The sequence below is a fragment of the Hordeum vulgare genome, chromosome 1H (assembly GCF_904849725.1).
Source record: "Hordeum vulgare subsp. vulgare chromosome 1H, MorexV3_pseudomolecules_assembly, whole genome shotgun sequence".
NCBI classification, from domain to species: Eukaryota; Viridiplantae; Streptophyta; class Magnoliopsida; order Poales; family Poaceae; genus Hordeum; species Hordeum vulgare.
Window position 1 is genome coordinate 476,914,266 of NC_058518.1, and position 18,724 is coordinate 476,932,989.

At 43.4% G+C, this 18,724-nt stretch overlaps 1 protein-coding gene across 1 annotated transcript; it reads left to right on the plus strand.

Annotated features, from left to right (window-relative positions):
* Positions 1-8,312: 8,312 nt before the first annotated feature.
* LOC123447006 (vesicle-fusing ATPase) lies at positions 8,313-16,276 on the plus strand. Its single transcript, XM_045123563.1, has 21 exons — positions 8,313-8,665; positions 9,401-9,496; positions 9,588-9,672; positions 9,755-9,805; positions 9,942-10,112; positions 10,227-10,381; positions 10,457-10,565; positions 10,873-10,972; positions 11,060-11,115; positions 12,298-12,363; positions 12,453-12,535; positions 12,824-12,957; positions 13,300-13,510; positions 14,208-14,339; positions 14,416-14,476; positions 14,560-14,619; positions 14,774-14,832; positions 14,924-15,011; positions 15,127-15,249; positions 15,583-15,648; positions 15,738-16,276. Exons 1-21 carry the CDS (start codon positions 8,472-8,474, stop codon positions 15,879-15,881), a joined length of 2,244 nt encoding a protein of 747 aa, XP_044979498.1. The 5' UTR covers positions 8,313-8,471; the 3' UTR covers positions 15,882-16,276.
* The last annotated feature ends 2,448 nt before the right edge of the window (positions 16,277-18,724 follow it).

Sequence of the window (18,724 nt, forward strand, 5' to 3'; positions counted from 1 at the left end):
TTTTTGTGAAGAGAAACGGGTAATTGCAGCACAATACGAGTAAGTATTTCCCTCGGTTAAGAAACCAAGGTTTATGGAACCAAAAGGAATATCAATCCTCAACTGTCTTCAGCGGCTGCATACAAAAGAGCAAACAACTTGCACCTAACGCGGGCAAGTGGGTTGTCAATCCACTTGGTCTCGTTATTTGCAAGCAAGTGAGGTGTGTAGATATTTATAGATAATTGTAAACTGCAAAAAAAAGACAAATAAAGGCAGCAAGGTAAGGATAAGTTTTGTAAATATATGAGTGAATAGATCTGGGGGCCATAGTGTTCCCTAACGGCATCTCTCATGGAAGTAACATATGGTGGGTAAACAAACTAGTGTTGGGCAATTGACAGAAAAATGAATAGTTATGTGATGTTCATGTGAATGATCATGTTTATATAGGCATCACGTCCATAAGAAAATAGACCAACTCCTGCATGCACCTACTACTATTACTCCACTTCACGATCACTTCTATGCTTGCCTCTCTACGTATTAAGTTCATGACAAACAGAGTAATGCTTGGAGAATGATGACATGATGTAGACAAAGTAAACTCAATCAATATGAATAAACCCCATAGTTTTATCCTTAATAGCAACAAACCAAAGACGTATCTTGTCCCCTTCTATCACTGGGATATAGAAATCCATCAGGTTGAACCCACTACAACGCACCGCTCTCACTGAAAACTATCAATCCACTTGGCCAAATCAATTCAATAGATCAAAGAGATTTACGAGGCTATGATGATCATGCAATTAAGAATTATAATAACCAGAGGTGACTCAAATACTTTTCATGAATAGTCAGAACATAAACCCACAATTCATCGGATCCCAACAAACACACCATACAAAAGTAATACATCGGATGGACCAAAGCGAAGATGAGATGATCATTGTATTTAAGATCAAGAGAGAGATGGAGATATCCATCTAGGTACTAACTAGGTACCCGTAGGTCTATGGTGAACTACTCACACACCATCACGAGGGAAGCAAGGTTGATGAAGAGGCCCTCCGTGATCGATCCTCCCTCCGACAGGGCGCCGGAAACGAAAGCTCCAGACGAGATCACGGCGGAATAAAGACTTGCGGCAGCGAAAAAAGTGTTTCGTGATGCCCTTCAGTTTTTTTGAAATATATATGAATTTGTAGGCCACAAAACAGAGGTAGGGGGCCATCAAGGAGGGACAAGTCATCAGGGCGCGCCGCCCCCTGACCGCGCCTTGTTGGCTTGTGCCTCCTTCGTGTGGCCTCCGGTCTTCTCCCGAGGCTTCTAGGTTTTCTTTTGGTCCTGAAATAACCATAAAAAAGTTTCGGAGAAATTGGACTTCGTTTGGTTCTGTAAACGTGAAAAGTAAAAAAAACAAAAAACAACAAGTGACACTAGACACTTGGTCAATAGGATAGTGCTAAAAAATAATATAAATTGGTAAGTTATTACTCAAAAAGTATCCTAGAATGATGATCTAATAGCATGAAACAATAAAAAATTATAGATACGTTGGAGACGCATCATGGGAGCGACACCCCCAAGAATAATTTTGCATCGATTCCATTCCCACACTAATGGCATCTCTGAGGGCGTCATCTCAGAGTCGTTTACATCATTTGCTCGTCAATCCTTCAGATTGGTATAAGTTTCCTGGATGTCGTCGGCAAGGCGGTGGCGACACCGATTCCATCAGAGGTAAGTGTCTTCCTGCTTTGTCATCATCGATGCAACGTGGCTCTGGCGCCGTTGAGGGGCGGTGTGGATTGTGTCCGAAGTTTGTTGATGGCTGCTACCCTTGATGGTGGCGTTAGAGCATGTATAGTAGAGCCCTTAAACCCTCAAATAAACAGAAATAACCGTTTTTTACGGGTTGAAACGAAAAAATGGCAAATAATAGAACCCCTAAACCCTTAAAAAAAATACGGATTGGATGTGGGGTTGCCCTTCCAATCTGTAAAAGTGAGGATTGGAGAGGGAAACCCACCTTCAACCCGCACTCCACCGGTCGTTGAGCGGGAGGGAAATTTCCCTTCGCGCGCTCCCTCCCGTCGCCCCCGCGGCGAGCCATGGAGGCACCGTCGGACTCCTCCGTCGCCCCGCCCGCCCCGCCCGCGTCCTCCCTCCCTTCGCCCGTCGCCACGCCCCTGGCCTCGGCCTCGGCGACGCCTGCGCCGGCCCCGTCCTCGCTCCCTTCGCTCGCATCGGAGGTGCCGTCGGTGGTGGCCGCGACAATGGAGGTGGACGCCGGCCAGGCCAAGCTCCGGCAGCCGCGCCCCACCGTCCGCCTCGCGCTCCTCCCATGCCGCGCCGCTCGGCTCTCCTGCGTCCCCGACGATGCCGCGGCCACAACCGCCGAGCCCGAGCAGCAGCCGGGGGGAGGAGGAGGAGTTCGTGCTCCTCGCCTCCAACCGCAGCAACTTCAACGAGGTCATCATGGTGATCGACTCGTCCTCCAACCGCTACCTCGTCCTCGTCCTTCTCCTGACGAAATTTCATCAGTGGGTGTTTGTGATCTTTATCCGCTTTCATATTTTTGCTGTCCACTTCAAACAATTTGCTGCAGCTCCTCAAGTATCTAAATTCTAGGCCTCATGTGCATATGTTGTAACCTGAAATCCCTCGGATCTTCTCATTGAGAGGTGAAGTCTGAATGTATGCCACTTGTCTTTAATCTCTTGGGAGAATTGTCTTGATTTATACTACAACCAAAGACTAAATTATATCAAATTATGAGCTTGAGGTGGTAACATCTAATTTCCAATCAGGGGGAGAGGGAATCGTGAATTTAGCATTTCTTTTAAATATGCCCAATTCTCTAGTCTTTTGGAGAATTAGATCGCATCTCAAACTTAGTTGGATGGTACAAATAAATACGGTAAGACAATGAATAGATAGTTTCAGGATGAATTGTAGACAAATTAATAGCCTATGAATATGTAATGTGTTTGGTTGTTTTTTGTGTATGCTTTCCATTATAGAGGCAGCAAGACAGAACTTTTTGTGCTTGGTCCGTGCTTGGGGCACATGTGGGGTTGGATGCAAGCACCGGTACCGATCAAACCATGCATCAATGATCTTCATTTCCGTATTTGTTTGAAGATTGATTGTGGTTTTCTAGTGAAAATTGTAATATGTCAAATGACAGTTTTAAAGGTTGGGGTTGGGGCAAAGACTAGAACTCTCAAACCCAACCCTTATAACGGAATATTCTGTTATAAGGGTTGGGTTTGAGGGTTTTAGTCTTTGCCCTTATTTTCCAACCTTTAGAAGTATCAAAAATAGCCAATTCTCAACCCTTAAAACAGGTTTTAGATTTAAGGGTTTGAGGGCTCTACTAGACATGCTCTTAGCTCATGGGACAAGATGGATTGTGTGGTTCATGGAAAGAGGCACGAGGATGGAGGTTCTCGTGGTTTCTCTCGACTTTGTTGATGAGCAGCGTCAGATGTGTGGTCGAGATGGCATGGGGACGATCGTCGGCTGACATGCCACAATGTTATGTGCTTTGCCGCGTGCGGCGGGCCCGGTCTTCGGTTCAAAAAGTTGTGGTGGCGATGATGCTCTCCTCGCGATGGCAATGAAGGAGCTCAAAGGACTTAATTTTAATTTTCATTCTTTCTTAGGCTTTTCTGCAACGTTTCCTCGACAGTTGTCTTGTCCGTGTGTGTCTAGTAGGGTCGTGGATTCATGTAATCTCTTTATTTAATAATATACTCCCCCTTCGACCGAAAATACTCGTCATAAAAATGTATGTATTTAAATGTATTTTAGTTGTAGATATATCCATTTTTAGCAATTTATGAGTAATTTCAAACAAAAGGAGCACGGTTATCTTAAAAAAAACTGGCATGTCCAATCTCTCTCCCGATTCCAAATTCCACGTATCCAGTTCAAAGTGTTAGGATTTAAACTAATTATGTTAATTAGGGAATAATCCTCCCTTGTACAGAAACGCTTCGTGCGGTTCCTATCCAACCGACGCGGTGGTTTTCCCACGACCCCCACGAGCGGACGCATCCGTTCGTGGGGACGGTTCCGTGTGTATTTAATCTTCACAGATCATCAATGAAAGAGATGGTTCATTCTAAACACGTTATCAGCCCGTAACTCTACCGAGAGCAGAGAAAAGGCAAAACAACTCCGGCGAGAGTCGCCGGAAAAGAAGAAAGAAGGGAGGAAAGAAGAAGAAAACTTCGAGAAACAATCCAATGGAGGAGGAAATTTGTTTAGTGGACAGTGGTGCCTCTAACACAATTCTACGGGAGGTTAAATACCCCAAAGTCTCAAAAAGAGTAAGGGAAGTGTTATGACAATTGGTGGTCATGACACGGTAATTGTTGGTTCTGATCAAGCCACATTTACCCTCCCGAATGGTACAAAACTTGAAATCCAGGAGGCTTTATTGTATCCAGATTCAACTCGTACCCTGTTGAGTTTTAAGGATATCCGTATGAATGGCTACCACATTGAAACTCATGAAGACAATGTGGTTGAAAGCCTACTCATAACTCAGCAGAAGGGATCCGACAAGGAAACCCTTGAGAGACTGCCTGCTCTATCTTCTGGACTGTATTACACATACATCAAGCCAGAGCAACATTTGGCATACAAAATAATTTTTCAAAATCTTGACAAGTTCAAGATATGGCATGATCGCCTAGGTCATCCTGGTGTGGGGATGATGAGAAAAATTATTGACGGTTCAATTGGACACAAGATAACGGTTGCTAATTTCCCTAAATCCTCGGATTTCGTATGCACTGCATGTGCAACTGGGAAATTAATCACAAGACCTTCATATCTGAAGATCAAGAATGAACCACTTAATTTTCTTGAACGCATTCAAGGAGATATATGTGGTCCAATTCAACCGTTATCGGGACCATTTAGATATTTTATGGTGCTCATTGACGCATCAACAAGATGGTCTAATGTATGTCTATTATCAACAAGGAACCATGCTTTTGCAAAGCTGATCGCTCAAATCATTAAACTGAGGGCAAATAATCCTGAACACAGGATAAAATCCATCAGAATGGATAATGCTGCTGAATTTAGTTCACGGGCATTCAATGATTACTGCCTAGCTTTAGGCATAACTGTGGAGCATTCTGTACCATATGTACATACAAAATGGTCTTGCAGAATCACTTATCAAGAGGATCAAGTTGATAGCAAGACCACTCCTACATAAATGTAATCTTCCAACATCTTGTTGGGGACATGCGGTATTGCATGCCGCGGATCTGATACAAATTCGACCAACTGCATATCATACGGCTTCCCCGTTGCAGTTAGTACGTGGAAATCAACCAAGTATTTCCCATCTTCGAAGATTCAGTTGCGTTGTGTACGTACCGATATCACCACCTCAGCGTACATCGATGGGTCCACATAGAAAAATGGGGATCTACGTGGGGTACAATTCTCCGTCGATCATAAAGTACCTGGAGCCTCTAATAGGGGATTTATTTACAGCCCGGTACGCTGATTGCATCTTCGATGAGGACAATTTTCCGGCATTAGGGGGAGAAAAGAACCACAGAGAATGCCGGGAAATAGATTGGAATGTCAAAGGCATTCAGTCCTTAGATCCACGTACGAATGAATCTGAACTGGAAGTTCAGAAGATTATTAATTTGCAAAATATTGCAAATAATCTGCCAGATGCATTTACTGACTATAAAGGTGTAACTAAATCCCATGTTCCCGCTATGAATGTTCCAGAGAGAGTTGAGATATCTCATAAGACCACTCAACCGCCCAAGAGGGGGAGAAAACTGGACAAAAAGGACAAGGCTTCTCAGAAGCGTCCGCGGGAAGTGAGGATCCCTCAAATAGTAAATGCAGGTCAACCGCGTGTTGATATTCAACCTAGTGTTGAAAGACACCTAAACGATGTTATGCATCCGGAACCCAGCACAACTGTGCACACAAATATTGGTGCTGGGACATCGGTACACCTTGACTCGATTATTGTGGGAAATCACAACGAGTCAGAAGGTATTGATGAGATTTCCATTAACTATGTTGAATCAGGAGAATCATTCAACAGAAAGACTACAATTGTCGACATATTTTTTGCCTCAAAGATTGCAGATGACCTGGCATTGGATCGTGAACCTAAGTCCATGGCAGAGTGTATGAAACGCTCAGACTGGTCCAATTGGAAGGTTGCAATAGAGGACGAATTGCGCTCGCTTGCTAAGAGAGGGGTATTTACTGCAGTAATACCTACTCATCATAATGTTTTCCCCGTGGGGGCAAAATGGGTTTTTGTTCGTAAAAGGAACGAAAACAATGAGGTGGTGAGATATAAAGCGAGGCTTGTAGCACAAGGGTTTACACAGAGACCCGACATCGATTATGATGAAACATATTCTCCTGTGATGAGTGGAATCACGTACCGATACTTAATATCACTGGCAGTGCAAATGAATTTGTATATCCAATTGATGGATGTTGTGACTGCATATTTATATGGGTCACTTAAGACGGATATCTATATGAAAGTTCCGAGGGACTGAAGATTCCGGATCCAAAAGCTAACCGCAACATGTATTGCGTAAAGCTACTGAAGTCGTTATACGACTTGAAACAGTCAGGTAGAATGTGGTATAACCGACTAAGTGAGTTCCTTCTGGAGAAGGGTTACTCAAACAATAATGATTGCCCATGTGTGTTCATCAAGAAATCCACTGATGGATTTTGTATAATTTCCGTGTATGTTGATGACTTGAACATCATTGGGACTACACGTGAAATACATGAGGCAAGTAATCATCTCAAGACGGAGTTTGAGATGAAAGATTTGGGTAAAACCAAATTTTGTCTTGGTTTGCAACTTGAACATTTTTCTTCAGGAATACTTGTTCATCAGTCTGCATACATCCAAAAGATACTGGAAAAGTTCAATATGGATAAAGCATACCCATCAAAAACACCTATGGTCGTCAGGTCACTTGACAGAGACAAGGACCCATTTAGGCCTAAGGGTGATGATGAAGAGATATTGGGACCAGAGTTTCCATATCTCAGTGCCATTGGTGCACTAATGTATCTAGCAAACTGCACTAGACCTGATATATCATTTGCAGTTAATTTACTGGCTAGATACAGTGCATCACCAACAAAAAGGCATTGGGTTGGTGTGAAGAATATTTTCAAATATCTTCAAGGCACCAAAGATCTTGGTTTATTCTATCAGAAAAATCAAGAGAGAACCATGGTGGGGTATTGCGATGCTGGATACTTGTCAGATCCCCATGATGCCAGATCGCAGACTGATTTTGTCTTCTTACATGGAGGTACGACCTTCTTTTGGAAGTCAACAAAGCAAACCTTAGTGGCAACGTCCACCAATCATTCTGAGATAATTGCTTTGTTCGAAGCATCACGTGAATGTGTATGGCTTCGCAGAATGATGAACTTTGTCCAAAGTTCAAGTGGGATTGGTTCGGTAAAATCACCCACTATTATCTACGAAGATAATGCTGCTTGCATTGCACAAATGCAAACGAGTTATATTAAGAGCAATATTACAAAGCATATTTCTCCTAAATTATTTTATCCCCATGATCTGCAAGAGAAGGGGGAGATAGGTATTTTGCAAACGAAGTCATGCGATAATCTCACTGATCTATTTACTAAGTCTTTACCAAGTTCTTTATTTCATAAGTATGTAAATGGAATTGGTATGAGACGACTTCAAGACTTGTAAAATTCAGGGAGAGAAATCTCCTAGGATATAACCTGTTAAGATCATGAGATCTTTTATATTACACTCTTTTCCTTTGTGAGTTTTCCACATGGTTTCTCACGAAAGATTTTTAATGAAGTAATATCAATGCAAGCATGGACGATATATGTCATTTTCTCCTTATTTTTCCCACTGGGTTTTAGAAGGAGTTTTTCATGGCATATTGTATGTTTTCTTCTCAATTTTCCCACAGGGTTTTGGAGGATAATATTTCAAAGATGATCGGTCTTAAGGACAAGCGAGGATTAGGGAGAGTGTTAGGATTTAAACTAATTATGTTAATTAGGAAATAATCCTCCCTTGTACAGAAACGCTTCGTGCGGTTCCTAGCCAATCGATGCGGTAGTTTTCCCACGACCCCCACGAACGGACGCATCCGTTCGTGGCGACGGTTCCGTGTGTATTTAATCTTCACATATCATCAATGAAAGAGATGGTTGATTCTATAACACAAAGCAAACACGCTGCGAACACCTTCACGCCGAAGGAAGGTAGAAAAAGGGACGCCGGACAGCCTTGGAAATGACCACCTCCTCCTCCTCGCCCTGTCTCCGCCTGCGCACAGCGTCGCGTCGCATCGCATCGCACGGCTTCGCACCATACTCTCCCACGAAGTCCTCCTCCTCCTCCTCCCCGCGCCCCCGACCCCTCTCCCCCGCACCCGCGAGATCTCTCTCCCGCCATGGCGGGGAGGGGCTACCAGGGGCGCGGCGCGGGCGGCAGCGCCGGCGCCGGCGCCGGCGTGCCCATGGCGGTGGTGAGCACGCCCAGCCAGGAGCTGGCGCTCACCAACTGCGCCTACGTCTCCCCCGCCGACGTCCGCCGCTTCCCCACCGCCCTCGCCCTCGTCGGCGACGGCCTCGTCTTCGCCCTGCGATATCCTTTTGTTCCTCCTCCCGCGATCTCGCCTCTGTGTTGCGCGTGAGATCTCTCTGAATTTGAGGTGGCCCGGGCCCGGCGCGCTGATCTGGTCCGCTGGTCGGTTCAGTTCGAAACCTCGGCGGGTCTAGAGCACCGCGCGCACCTGTTTTTTGGTCGCTGGGGCGCTTTGGTTTCGTTTTCGTGGTGATCCCGCGGGGCCGGCTGCTGGCGACGCTGGCTAGTGTCTGGGATGACACGATTGGCCGTTTTACTTGCTCTAGCTGCTAGTTCGTACCAATACCATACGATTATTATGGGTGCATTGCAAAAATTGTGCTTCTCTAATCCACGCGCCACCTGCCTAGTCAAATAACCTTGATGAGTAATATCCACAGAATTACGTTCAGAGTCCAGCCTGCTCTGTAGATGCCATTTATTTGGGATGTGGAAGCCTTGATGAATGATGAATCAGATTGTCAACAGCCATTCGTTTTTATATAATTTCACTTAGCCTAAACATGCAAATTACTACACATCATCCCAGTGCAGGGGTTAATTTTTAGTTTTCTCAACTAGAATCACCATGCCGGATGTTATTGTTCTGAAGTGTTTACCTTGTTAAAATCACATTGTGCTGTCTCAACTTTAAGAGGCTTTCATGTGGAATCTATGGAGCTTTGATGATATTCTCTGACGATTTTCTTTTAGAATAATATATTCTTTCATGTTTGATCCTTAATGAGTATCCACTGCCCACGATGCCGTTGCTACTGGAAGCATCGCTTTGAATGCCATTCAGCGTCGACAGGTTAAGGTTTCGGCTGGGGATTCTATTACTGTTAGCAGGTAGGATGACCGACTGTCAACTGAATCATGCTTTTTCTTGGGTGTGATTCTGTGTTGCCTTACTGTTGTGTTGAATAATATTTCTGCCCAGTTTTGCTCCTCCTGATGATTTCAAACTGGCATTGCTCACATTGGAGCTAGAGTATACTAAGGCAAGGTCCAACCGAGTTGAGGATGTAAGTTCACTGGTCTGTCTGACTACAGTTTCAGTTATGCTTTATTTACTGTTTTTTGACATGCATTAGCCTGGCTTTGCAGCTGGATGCCGTCTTGCTTGCCCAACAACTCCGGAAGAGATTTCTGGATCAGGTATGGCATAATCAGTTAGCTGGCTTTGCAGTTGTCCATGAAAAATCTCATGTGCATGACTAGATTGAGAATGTCTGTAATTTGATACTGCTTCCACTTCTGTGCCCATAACGGTGACATATGGGGTTGTTTACAGGTCATGACAAGTGGGCAACGGGTGCCATTCGAATTTTATGGAACAAACTACATATTCACTGTCAATCAAGCTTTGCTAGAGGGTCAAGAAAGTTCCACGCCCTTGGACAGAGGATTCCTGTCAAGTGATACATACATCATATTTGAGGCGGCTCCTAATTCAGGAATCAAGGTTCCTTTGAATAACTTCTATGTTGTTATCAGCAGTTCTATTAATACTTTATGTGACGAGAGCATTTTGTATGGCTTGTGAAGCAACACAATAAGACCCGTTAATCTGCTGTAGGTTATCAACCAAAAGGAAGCAGCTAGCAGCAAGCTTTTCAAAGATAAAGAGTTTAACTTGGAAAAATTGGGGATAGGTGGGTTAAGTTCTGAATTCACAGACATTTTCCGTAGGGCATTTGCTTCAAGAGTGTTTCCTCCTCATGTTGTCAGCAAGTAAGTATCATTCATGCTTCTTTATTTTGTGCTACCGGTGACATATGCTGTTTTACTCACAACTGAATACTTTAGATTGGGCATTAAACACGTAAAGGGTATGTTGCTATATGGGCCTCCTGGTACTGGCAAGACCCTCATGGCCCGTCAGATTGGAAAACTGTTGAATGGAAAGGACCCCAAGGTATGGATATTCTTATCGGGCATGTAGTATAGCTTTGTTAATTGTCTAAATATTTGTTTAGTGCCTGTCATCTAGTTCATTCTTATATGCATTGTTACTCCCTCCGTTACATATGTTTCAGCAACAGCTAATATGGAATGGAGGGAGTACTTTTTAGGACCCTTTATCCTGTACGAATTTATGAATATTACATTTAAAACGCGGGCACAGGCACCAGTAGTCAGTGACATGTAGTCTGCTAAGACTACAATGCCAGATGCCTGTCTATTATGTTTACTTGAGGTTAAATACCTTTTCCTGACCTCAGATTGTGAATGGACCTGAAGTGTTGAGCAAATTTGTTGGAGAAACGGAGAAGAATGTGAGAGATTTGTTTCTTGATGCTGAAAATGACCAGAAGGCCCAAGGTGCATATCTCATGAGCTGAATTCTTCACATATTATGTGTGAGGTGAATCCTTATCAACACTTGATTTTTGTACCTCCTTGTCACAGGTGATCATAGTGACCTCCATGTTATCATTTTTGATGAAATTGATGCTATCTGCAAGGTGGGTTCTCTTGACTGTAATTCTCACCATAATATATATTTTCTTTTGCTTAGGCTTTGTCAGTATGGCAGAACAAATAATTAGCCTGTGATTATCACTAGTGACTAGATAGTACAGGTTTATTCTTACCAGCTTGGGTTTCAATGGAGTTTAAGAGCGTGTCCTCAACATGAATAGTTCTATAGTTTGTGCTGGGACAGTGGGTAATCGTGTATTAGCCCCTGCAAAAGGAGTATCTCATAACTTCCGTGTGACAGAGATTTACGTGAAACCTATCATATGCTCATATCCTTTTTATTTTTCTTCAGTTATGCCTAAGATCCTACAGCAAACATTTATTCTAGAACCCTTTAACTTGCAACTTTATACTGTATAATACATCATGTACAATGTTGGTTTAGTTTTATTCAAAATAGCTAAGAGCATCTCCAATAGCACGTCTAAATGGACGTGTATATCGATTTTAGACGATATGGCCTCAAAACCAGCGTCCAGCAGCTCGTCTAAACGGACGTCTAAATGTCCACATCTTCTAAATGGGACTCGACATCGTCCAGGGCTGGACGATGTGAACTCATCGTCCAAATCTCAACCGAAGGCCAGTGTCTCCTTCCCACAGAGACCAGGAAGAGGAGCGCCACCATCGTGAGAACGCCGTCGCTGCGCTCGGGGGGAGGGGAGAGTCGCTGCAGTCGGGCTGGATCCAGATGCCGCCGCGCTCGGGGGAGGGGAGGGCCGCCGCCGGTGCGCTCGGGGGTGGAGGGGAGGACTGCCGCGGCCGGTCCGCTCGGGGGTGGAGGGGAGGGTCGCCGCCGCTGATGCGCTCGGGGGGGGGGGGGGGAGGGAGGGCCGCCGCCGGCGCGAGAGGGGGAGGGACGGGGTCGCCGCGCGTGGTGTGTGTGTGTGTTTGGGGGGGGGGGAGGAACGGGAGCACAGGGAGCATAGGAGATGTTAACTGAACATGTTCAGTGCTATTGAAATGGTAGTTGAATTGATAATTACAAAATAATAATAAATAAAGAAGAAAGAATATAGACATTCTGTATATAGACGTTCTGCTGTAAAACTGAACGTGTATACCAAAGAATCTTTATAGACTATTGTCTGTATAGATATATAGACATTCAAATTTAGACATGCTGTTGGAGATGCTCTAACATTGCCTGTATTAATGTTGTGCAGTCTAGAGGATCTAGCAGAGATGGTACAGGCGTACATGATAGCATTGTAAACCAGCTGCTTACAAAGGTATGCTTTCCTAGAATTTGAAGTTCACACTTTATGTTCTTTGCTTATATCTATTACGGAGTTATATGTCTGAACTCTCAAATTTACAGATAGACGGTGTTGAGGCGTTGAATAACGTGTTGCTTATTGGAATGACCAATCGTAAGGATTTACTTGACGAAGCTTTATTGAGGTATGCTCTGACCCATGTTGCGTGACGACAAACTGATCTAGCAAACATGTCATTGGTAGCTCCAACTTTGTGGTACTGAACAAATAAGTTTCCTGACGAGGCAAACTAATGTAGCAAGTCTTTCATGATAAATGCATTCATGCCGAATTCTCAATAATATATGAAGCCTCCCTTCTTTACTCCTAGTGGTGCATGTTACTGAGATGGCTACACCGTATTCTCTTTTGTTAGTTCATTTCTGTTCTACCATTCACATATGCTCACTGCCCTTTGATACATCTGCTGCAGACCAGGACGATTGGAAGTTCATATTGAGATAAACTTGCCTGACGAGAATGGTCGTTTGCAAATTCTTCAAATTCATACAAGCAAGATGAGGGAGAGCTCTTTCCTTTCTCCAGATGTTAATCTTCAAGAGCTAGGTATGTTCTTTGCAAATTAATATTGTCTGCGATATTTGTGTTATTATAGCAAAAATATATATTTAAAATATTTTTTATTTGTGTTATTAGTTGGCCATGTCATGCTAGTGCTATTATCTGTACTTCAAAGATTTTGTTTTTTCTTGTTAAAAAAGTGAATGCTGTTAGCAAATAGCGATGCTTCCTTAGTGCTTACTGCCATTTTTTTTGCAGTAGGACATTTTAGTATGACTAACTAGGAGTTTGTGGGATGTGGGAAGTTTGTCAGTATAATAATTTTTTACTATATATAATTGTAATGTGAAAATCATATCCAAATGACATGTGATCTTCTCAATGAAGCTGCACGGACAAAGAACTACAGTGGAGCAGAGTTGGAGGGTGTTGTTAAAAGTGCAGTTTCATTTGCTTTGAACCGGCAGATAAGCATGGATGATCTCACTAAACCTTTGGACGAGGAAAGCATTAAGGTTACTATGGATGATTTTGTGAATGGACTTCATGAAATTACTCCCGCATTTGGTGCTTCAACTGATGACCTTGAAAGATGCAGGTGTTATTCTGATATCTTCAATATTTTTTAACAAAATGATTTCCATCAGCACAAACTTCAAAGTGCAATCAGTAGTTTCTTCTTGGAGTATTCCTGGATCTGGCTCTTGTTACATAATACTCCCTCCGTCCCAAAATTCTTGTCTTAGGTTTGTCTACAAATGAATGTATCTAAATGCTAAAATGTGACTAGATACATTCGTATCTAGATAAATTTAAGACAAGAATTTTGGGACGGAGGGAGTACTACCTCTGTAGTTTGTACCAAAATATAAGATGTTTTTGCAGCTCAATTTGAACTGCAAAAACGTCTTATATTTTGGTACGGAGGGAGTACCTCTTATTATATGTGCTTTTGGATTTTTCCTTGTAAGGATTTATGCTCAACATTGGCTACGACCTGTGGACGCTGTCACTCTTCTCCCTTAATGCAGCAACACATGGGTTGGGCTTTATAATACATCCATTAGCGAGTTTAGAAGGAAACATAAATTTTCCCTCAGGCCATATAAGACTTGATATTTGACTGTAACAAACCACATGCTTATAGCTTTTCAGCCATATAAGAATATCCTTTAATGATGAGCTTAACACGTATAGGATTTTACAAGTACTTACCCTCATGTATCTCTTATTTTATCTTCAGTTGTCTCAGTTGCTACATTTCTAATGTTACCTTTATGTGATTTTTTGTACAGGTTACATGGTATTGTTGACTGTGGCAAGGCACATCAGCACATTTTTCAGCGAGCTATGCTTCTTGTGGAACAAGTTAAAGTTAGCAAAGGTAGCCCACTTGTGACCTGTCTATTGACAGGTTCTGCTGGAAGGTACAGTCTCTGAAACACATCGTTGTTGCCTTCGACAATATTGTTGGAAGCTTATGTCACATTAATTGCTTTTCAGTGGTAAATCAGCTTTGGCCGCTACTGTTGGTATTGACAGTGATTTTGCTTATGTCAAAATTGTAAGTTCCTTCACTTCTGGTTCCCTCCATCCTCAGTTGCAAACTATAGGGCCACATATCTCTAATTGTAGTTTTCACCATAGATATCTGCAGAGACAATGATTGGTTTCAGTGAAAGCAGCAAGTGTGCACAAATTTGCAAGGTCAGCGATGCTCTTAATATAATGAATTTGGTAGTTAGTTGATACATGGAAGAATCTATTTGAATCATGTTGCTCTTGTGTACGCCTTTTCTAGTTATGCCGTTTGCTTCCTGTATGGTTTCACATAAGGTGTCTTTTGTTGTGATGGTTACAGGTTTTTGAGGATGCTTACAAATCTCAGTTCAGCATCATAATTCTTGATGACATTGAAAGGTATTAGGATCTCAACGCCACAAAAGTCTGCTGTCATTTGTCCTTTCAATTTGATTGAAGTATTCGTTGGTGCTCCTTTATGACCATTTAGGTTACTGGAGTTTGTTGCCATCGGACCACGTTTTTCAAATCTGATCTCGCAAACTCTTATGGTCCTCCTCAAGAGGGTTCCTCCTAAGGTTTGCACAATCACAGTTTTTTTCTTCAGTAGTATCCTGGATCCCAATCTTTTCTTGGCTGCGTAAACAGCTTTGACTTGACTTTGTCTTCACATATCTTGCCTATCTTTTGCAGGGCAAGAACTTGCTTGTTATTGGAACAACAAGCGAGACAACATTTCTAGACTCCATTGGTATGTCTGGTGTGTTCTCGGTGACCTACGAGGTTCCCAAACTGACAAAGGAGGATGCTGCAAAGGTAAGATAATTATTAAAGACATACTCCCTCTGTATCATAATATTTGTTGTTGGGGAGAACTAATCTAGTTCTCCTGAACAACAAATATTTTGAAACAGAGGGAGTACATTGAGGGTATATGGTTAAAATGCAAGATACTGTAACCGTTTCACATTGCATATTCTTGAACAGTACTCCCTCTGTCTCAAAATGTAAGACGTTTTTTGACACTTAGTAGATGATTTGAGACAGAGGGAGTAGATAATTTGCTGTCCTGTCCTCTGTAATACGTATTCTATGGCCTTGGCAATTTGGAATTTTACTCTGTATCAACCTTATATGACCACCCTGCAGGTGTTGCGACATTTGAATGTCTTTGATGAAGGAGATATTGAAACAGCAGCAGAAGCGCTGGACGATGTAATCTTCTTTCTAAGATTCTTGTATTCTCTCCACTTAAATGGTTCCCTATATTTGCCCAAATTCTTACAATCCTCCAACGATTGCAGATGCCGATCAAGAAACTGTACACGCTTGTGGAGATGGCTGCGCAGGGGCCACAAGGGGGAAGCGCGGAAGCCATTTATGCCGGAGAGGAAAAGATAGACCTCAACCATTTCTTTAGCATCTTGAGTGACATCATCCGCTACTGATCACACATACATCCGAGGACCCTGGGCTCCACTATAGGAATTTGTTTATTTCAGTTTCCCCAGCTTGCCATCTTCACAGGTAGAGAGAGTGGTTTGATCCCGAGTGGCCTTTCATTTTCACGGTTCGGCGGGAGTTGTCTCTTTGCTATGCTTCTGTCGATATAAATATTCTGTTGTCTAAGCCTGAGGGCTTGTTTTGTTTGAGACCTTGGCGCCGTGCCTGAGAAATATTTTACTTGGTCATGCTATTTGGAGTTTGGTTGATGACTAAGGATACCAATCCATAGCTCCAGGATGTGCTTTTAGAGTTTGGTTGATGTAGATAACTTGTCAGTTTCTTCTATGTCGACACTTTAGAATCGTGCAGTTAATTTGTTGCCATACTATTTTTTGAAGTTGTTAAGGGTTGCCTGCTTGTTTATTTTAAAAAGAAACATTGTACTCTCTCCGTTTCATAATTTGTTGCCATACTGTTTTCTATGCTACTGTAGTGTCAAAAAAATACTTTTATATTATGAGACGGATGGAGTAATTGTTTGTTTGTTGATACCAAAAACAAACGAAAGTGCATTGTTCAGGATTCATAGCACATCTGGAAGAGCAAAACTCAACCAATCATCCGTGAGGACTTGAGCCGCAAAAACAGCATCCCTAAGGGTGTGTTTGGTAGCTGTTCTCATTCCAACATAGTTCTCTTTTAAAACATGCTAAGTCCAAACATGTTGTGTGCATGCATGTGTAGTTGTTTGATAGTGATGTATGTGTTGAAACATGATGTGTTCAGATTGTGTTTGGTACAAATTGTGTTTGATAGCCTGTATCCAAGATAAGATGCATCAATATTTTTTTTGGCACAAAAACAACTTTGAGCAATAAACATCATCGTTTCAACATAATCTGAACAATAAACATCACCGTTTCAACATAATACAACTTCGAGCAACAGGGGTGGCGAGTAGATCAGTAGCGGGAGATGCGGCCGCGGTGTAGATCGGCATCGACGGCTGCGGTGGTGGAGTAGATCGGCGGCTGCGTCTATGGCGGTGGAGTAGATCGACGGCGGCAAGGTTGAAGAGGGGCGGCATTGAGCAACAGGGGCGGGGCAGAGACCATGAAGGGGTAGACTGGGGGCGGTGGCGGCGGGTTGACCGGCGAAGGCAGGGTAGACCGAGGAGTAGATCGGCGACGCCGGCTGCGACGGTGGAGTAGATTGACGGCGGTGAGGTTGAAGAGGGGCGCAATCGAGCAACAGGGGCGGGCAGAGACGATGGAGTGGTAGACCGGGGGTGCCGGCGGCGGCGGGGTAGAGACGATGGAGGGGTGGAACGGGGGCGGCGGTGGCGGGCTGTGCGAGAGAGAGAGGGATGGGGGTCGCGAGAGTCAAATGGGTCGCGAGGGAGGGTGGGGTTCGGGAGGGGAGGTCGATCGAGGTAGAGGTGGGTCGAAGCGAGCTTAGCGGAGCCCAGCTCGCCCCGCTGGGGGTGCTGGGTTGAGCATAGCTGAGGGGCTTTTTTGCATCAGATGGACATAGCTCAGGTGAGCCCATGCACCCTACCAAACAAGCAAAAATGGGTTGGATTAGAAACTTTTGCCCTTATGCACCCTACCAAACACACCCTAATACTCCCTTCGTTTTTAAATATAAGACCTTTTAGAGATTTTACTACATATGGAGCAAAATGAATGAAACTATATTCCAAAATATGGCTACATACATCCGTACGTAGTTTACAGTGAATTCTTTAAAATATCTTATATTTAGGAACTAAGGCCCTGTTTGGAACCATAATAGATTATAATAATCTGGATTATGAAGATAAATTATATAATCTGGTTTATAAAAATAATCTAGGTGGACATGTTTGGAGGCCAGATTATATAAACTTTAATCTAGGTTTTACGTTGCATAATGACCTGTCTGTCCTTTGTTTTTTTTAAAGAGAAGGGTGGCGGTGGTACGAATGTAATTATCTCCAACTTTACAAGGGTAATGGGTCATTAGCAATCCATAATCTGATTTTAGCTGATATAGAGTAGATTATGAGTTTTTAATAATCTATCCATCTAGTTTTTATAATCTACATCATAAGCTGTCCTGTTTGGAGACAGAATAGATTATAAAAACTGAATTATATAATCTGGGTGGTTCCAAACAGGGTCTAAGGGAGCAGCAAAACTAAAACCAAACCAAACTTTCCTATGTGTGGGCTCTCCTAGGTTACGTGTCACCACCGTTGTGCTGCTGATTGGAAGGAGATGTTCTCAATTGCGGGTAGGGTGTGGGAGGTGTGATGGTACTCCCAAGTGCGGATAGGGTTGCCAAAGGGGATGTTCCCTTGGCTCTATGCTATGTAATGCAGCAGAAGATACCTTGGAACATGCTCTTGTAGAATGCAACATGTCCAAGAGTGTTTGGTCATTGGCAGATGATGAAAAATTAGTGGATCACTTGATTGCATGTTCCCCATAATGGCGGCGCTGGATTCTACATCGCCCGGCCGTGACCGCGACCGCCCCCAAGGCACCTGCTGCGAGCGTTGACATCAGCCTCAAGCGTGACATCTTGATTCGGGTGTAAAATAATACGAAGCTTACAGAGGTATTTAGAACCAAAACGCTGATACAGAGGCCTTATGAATGTTTGGAGTGTGCCATGGGGGACGACCACGAGCTTGCTAGGAAGCTACACATAACCCGGCCGACTAAATCCCTGGGAAGCAACATTGGCGCTGAGTTCTCTACTTGGCATGCCACATCGTCCGTGCTACTGCCAGCAGCAGCGTTGGTGCTCTGTCCGGAGTTCAGGTGCAAGTCTGGACCTCACCGTCGAGCTTCTGCGCAAA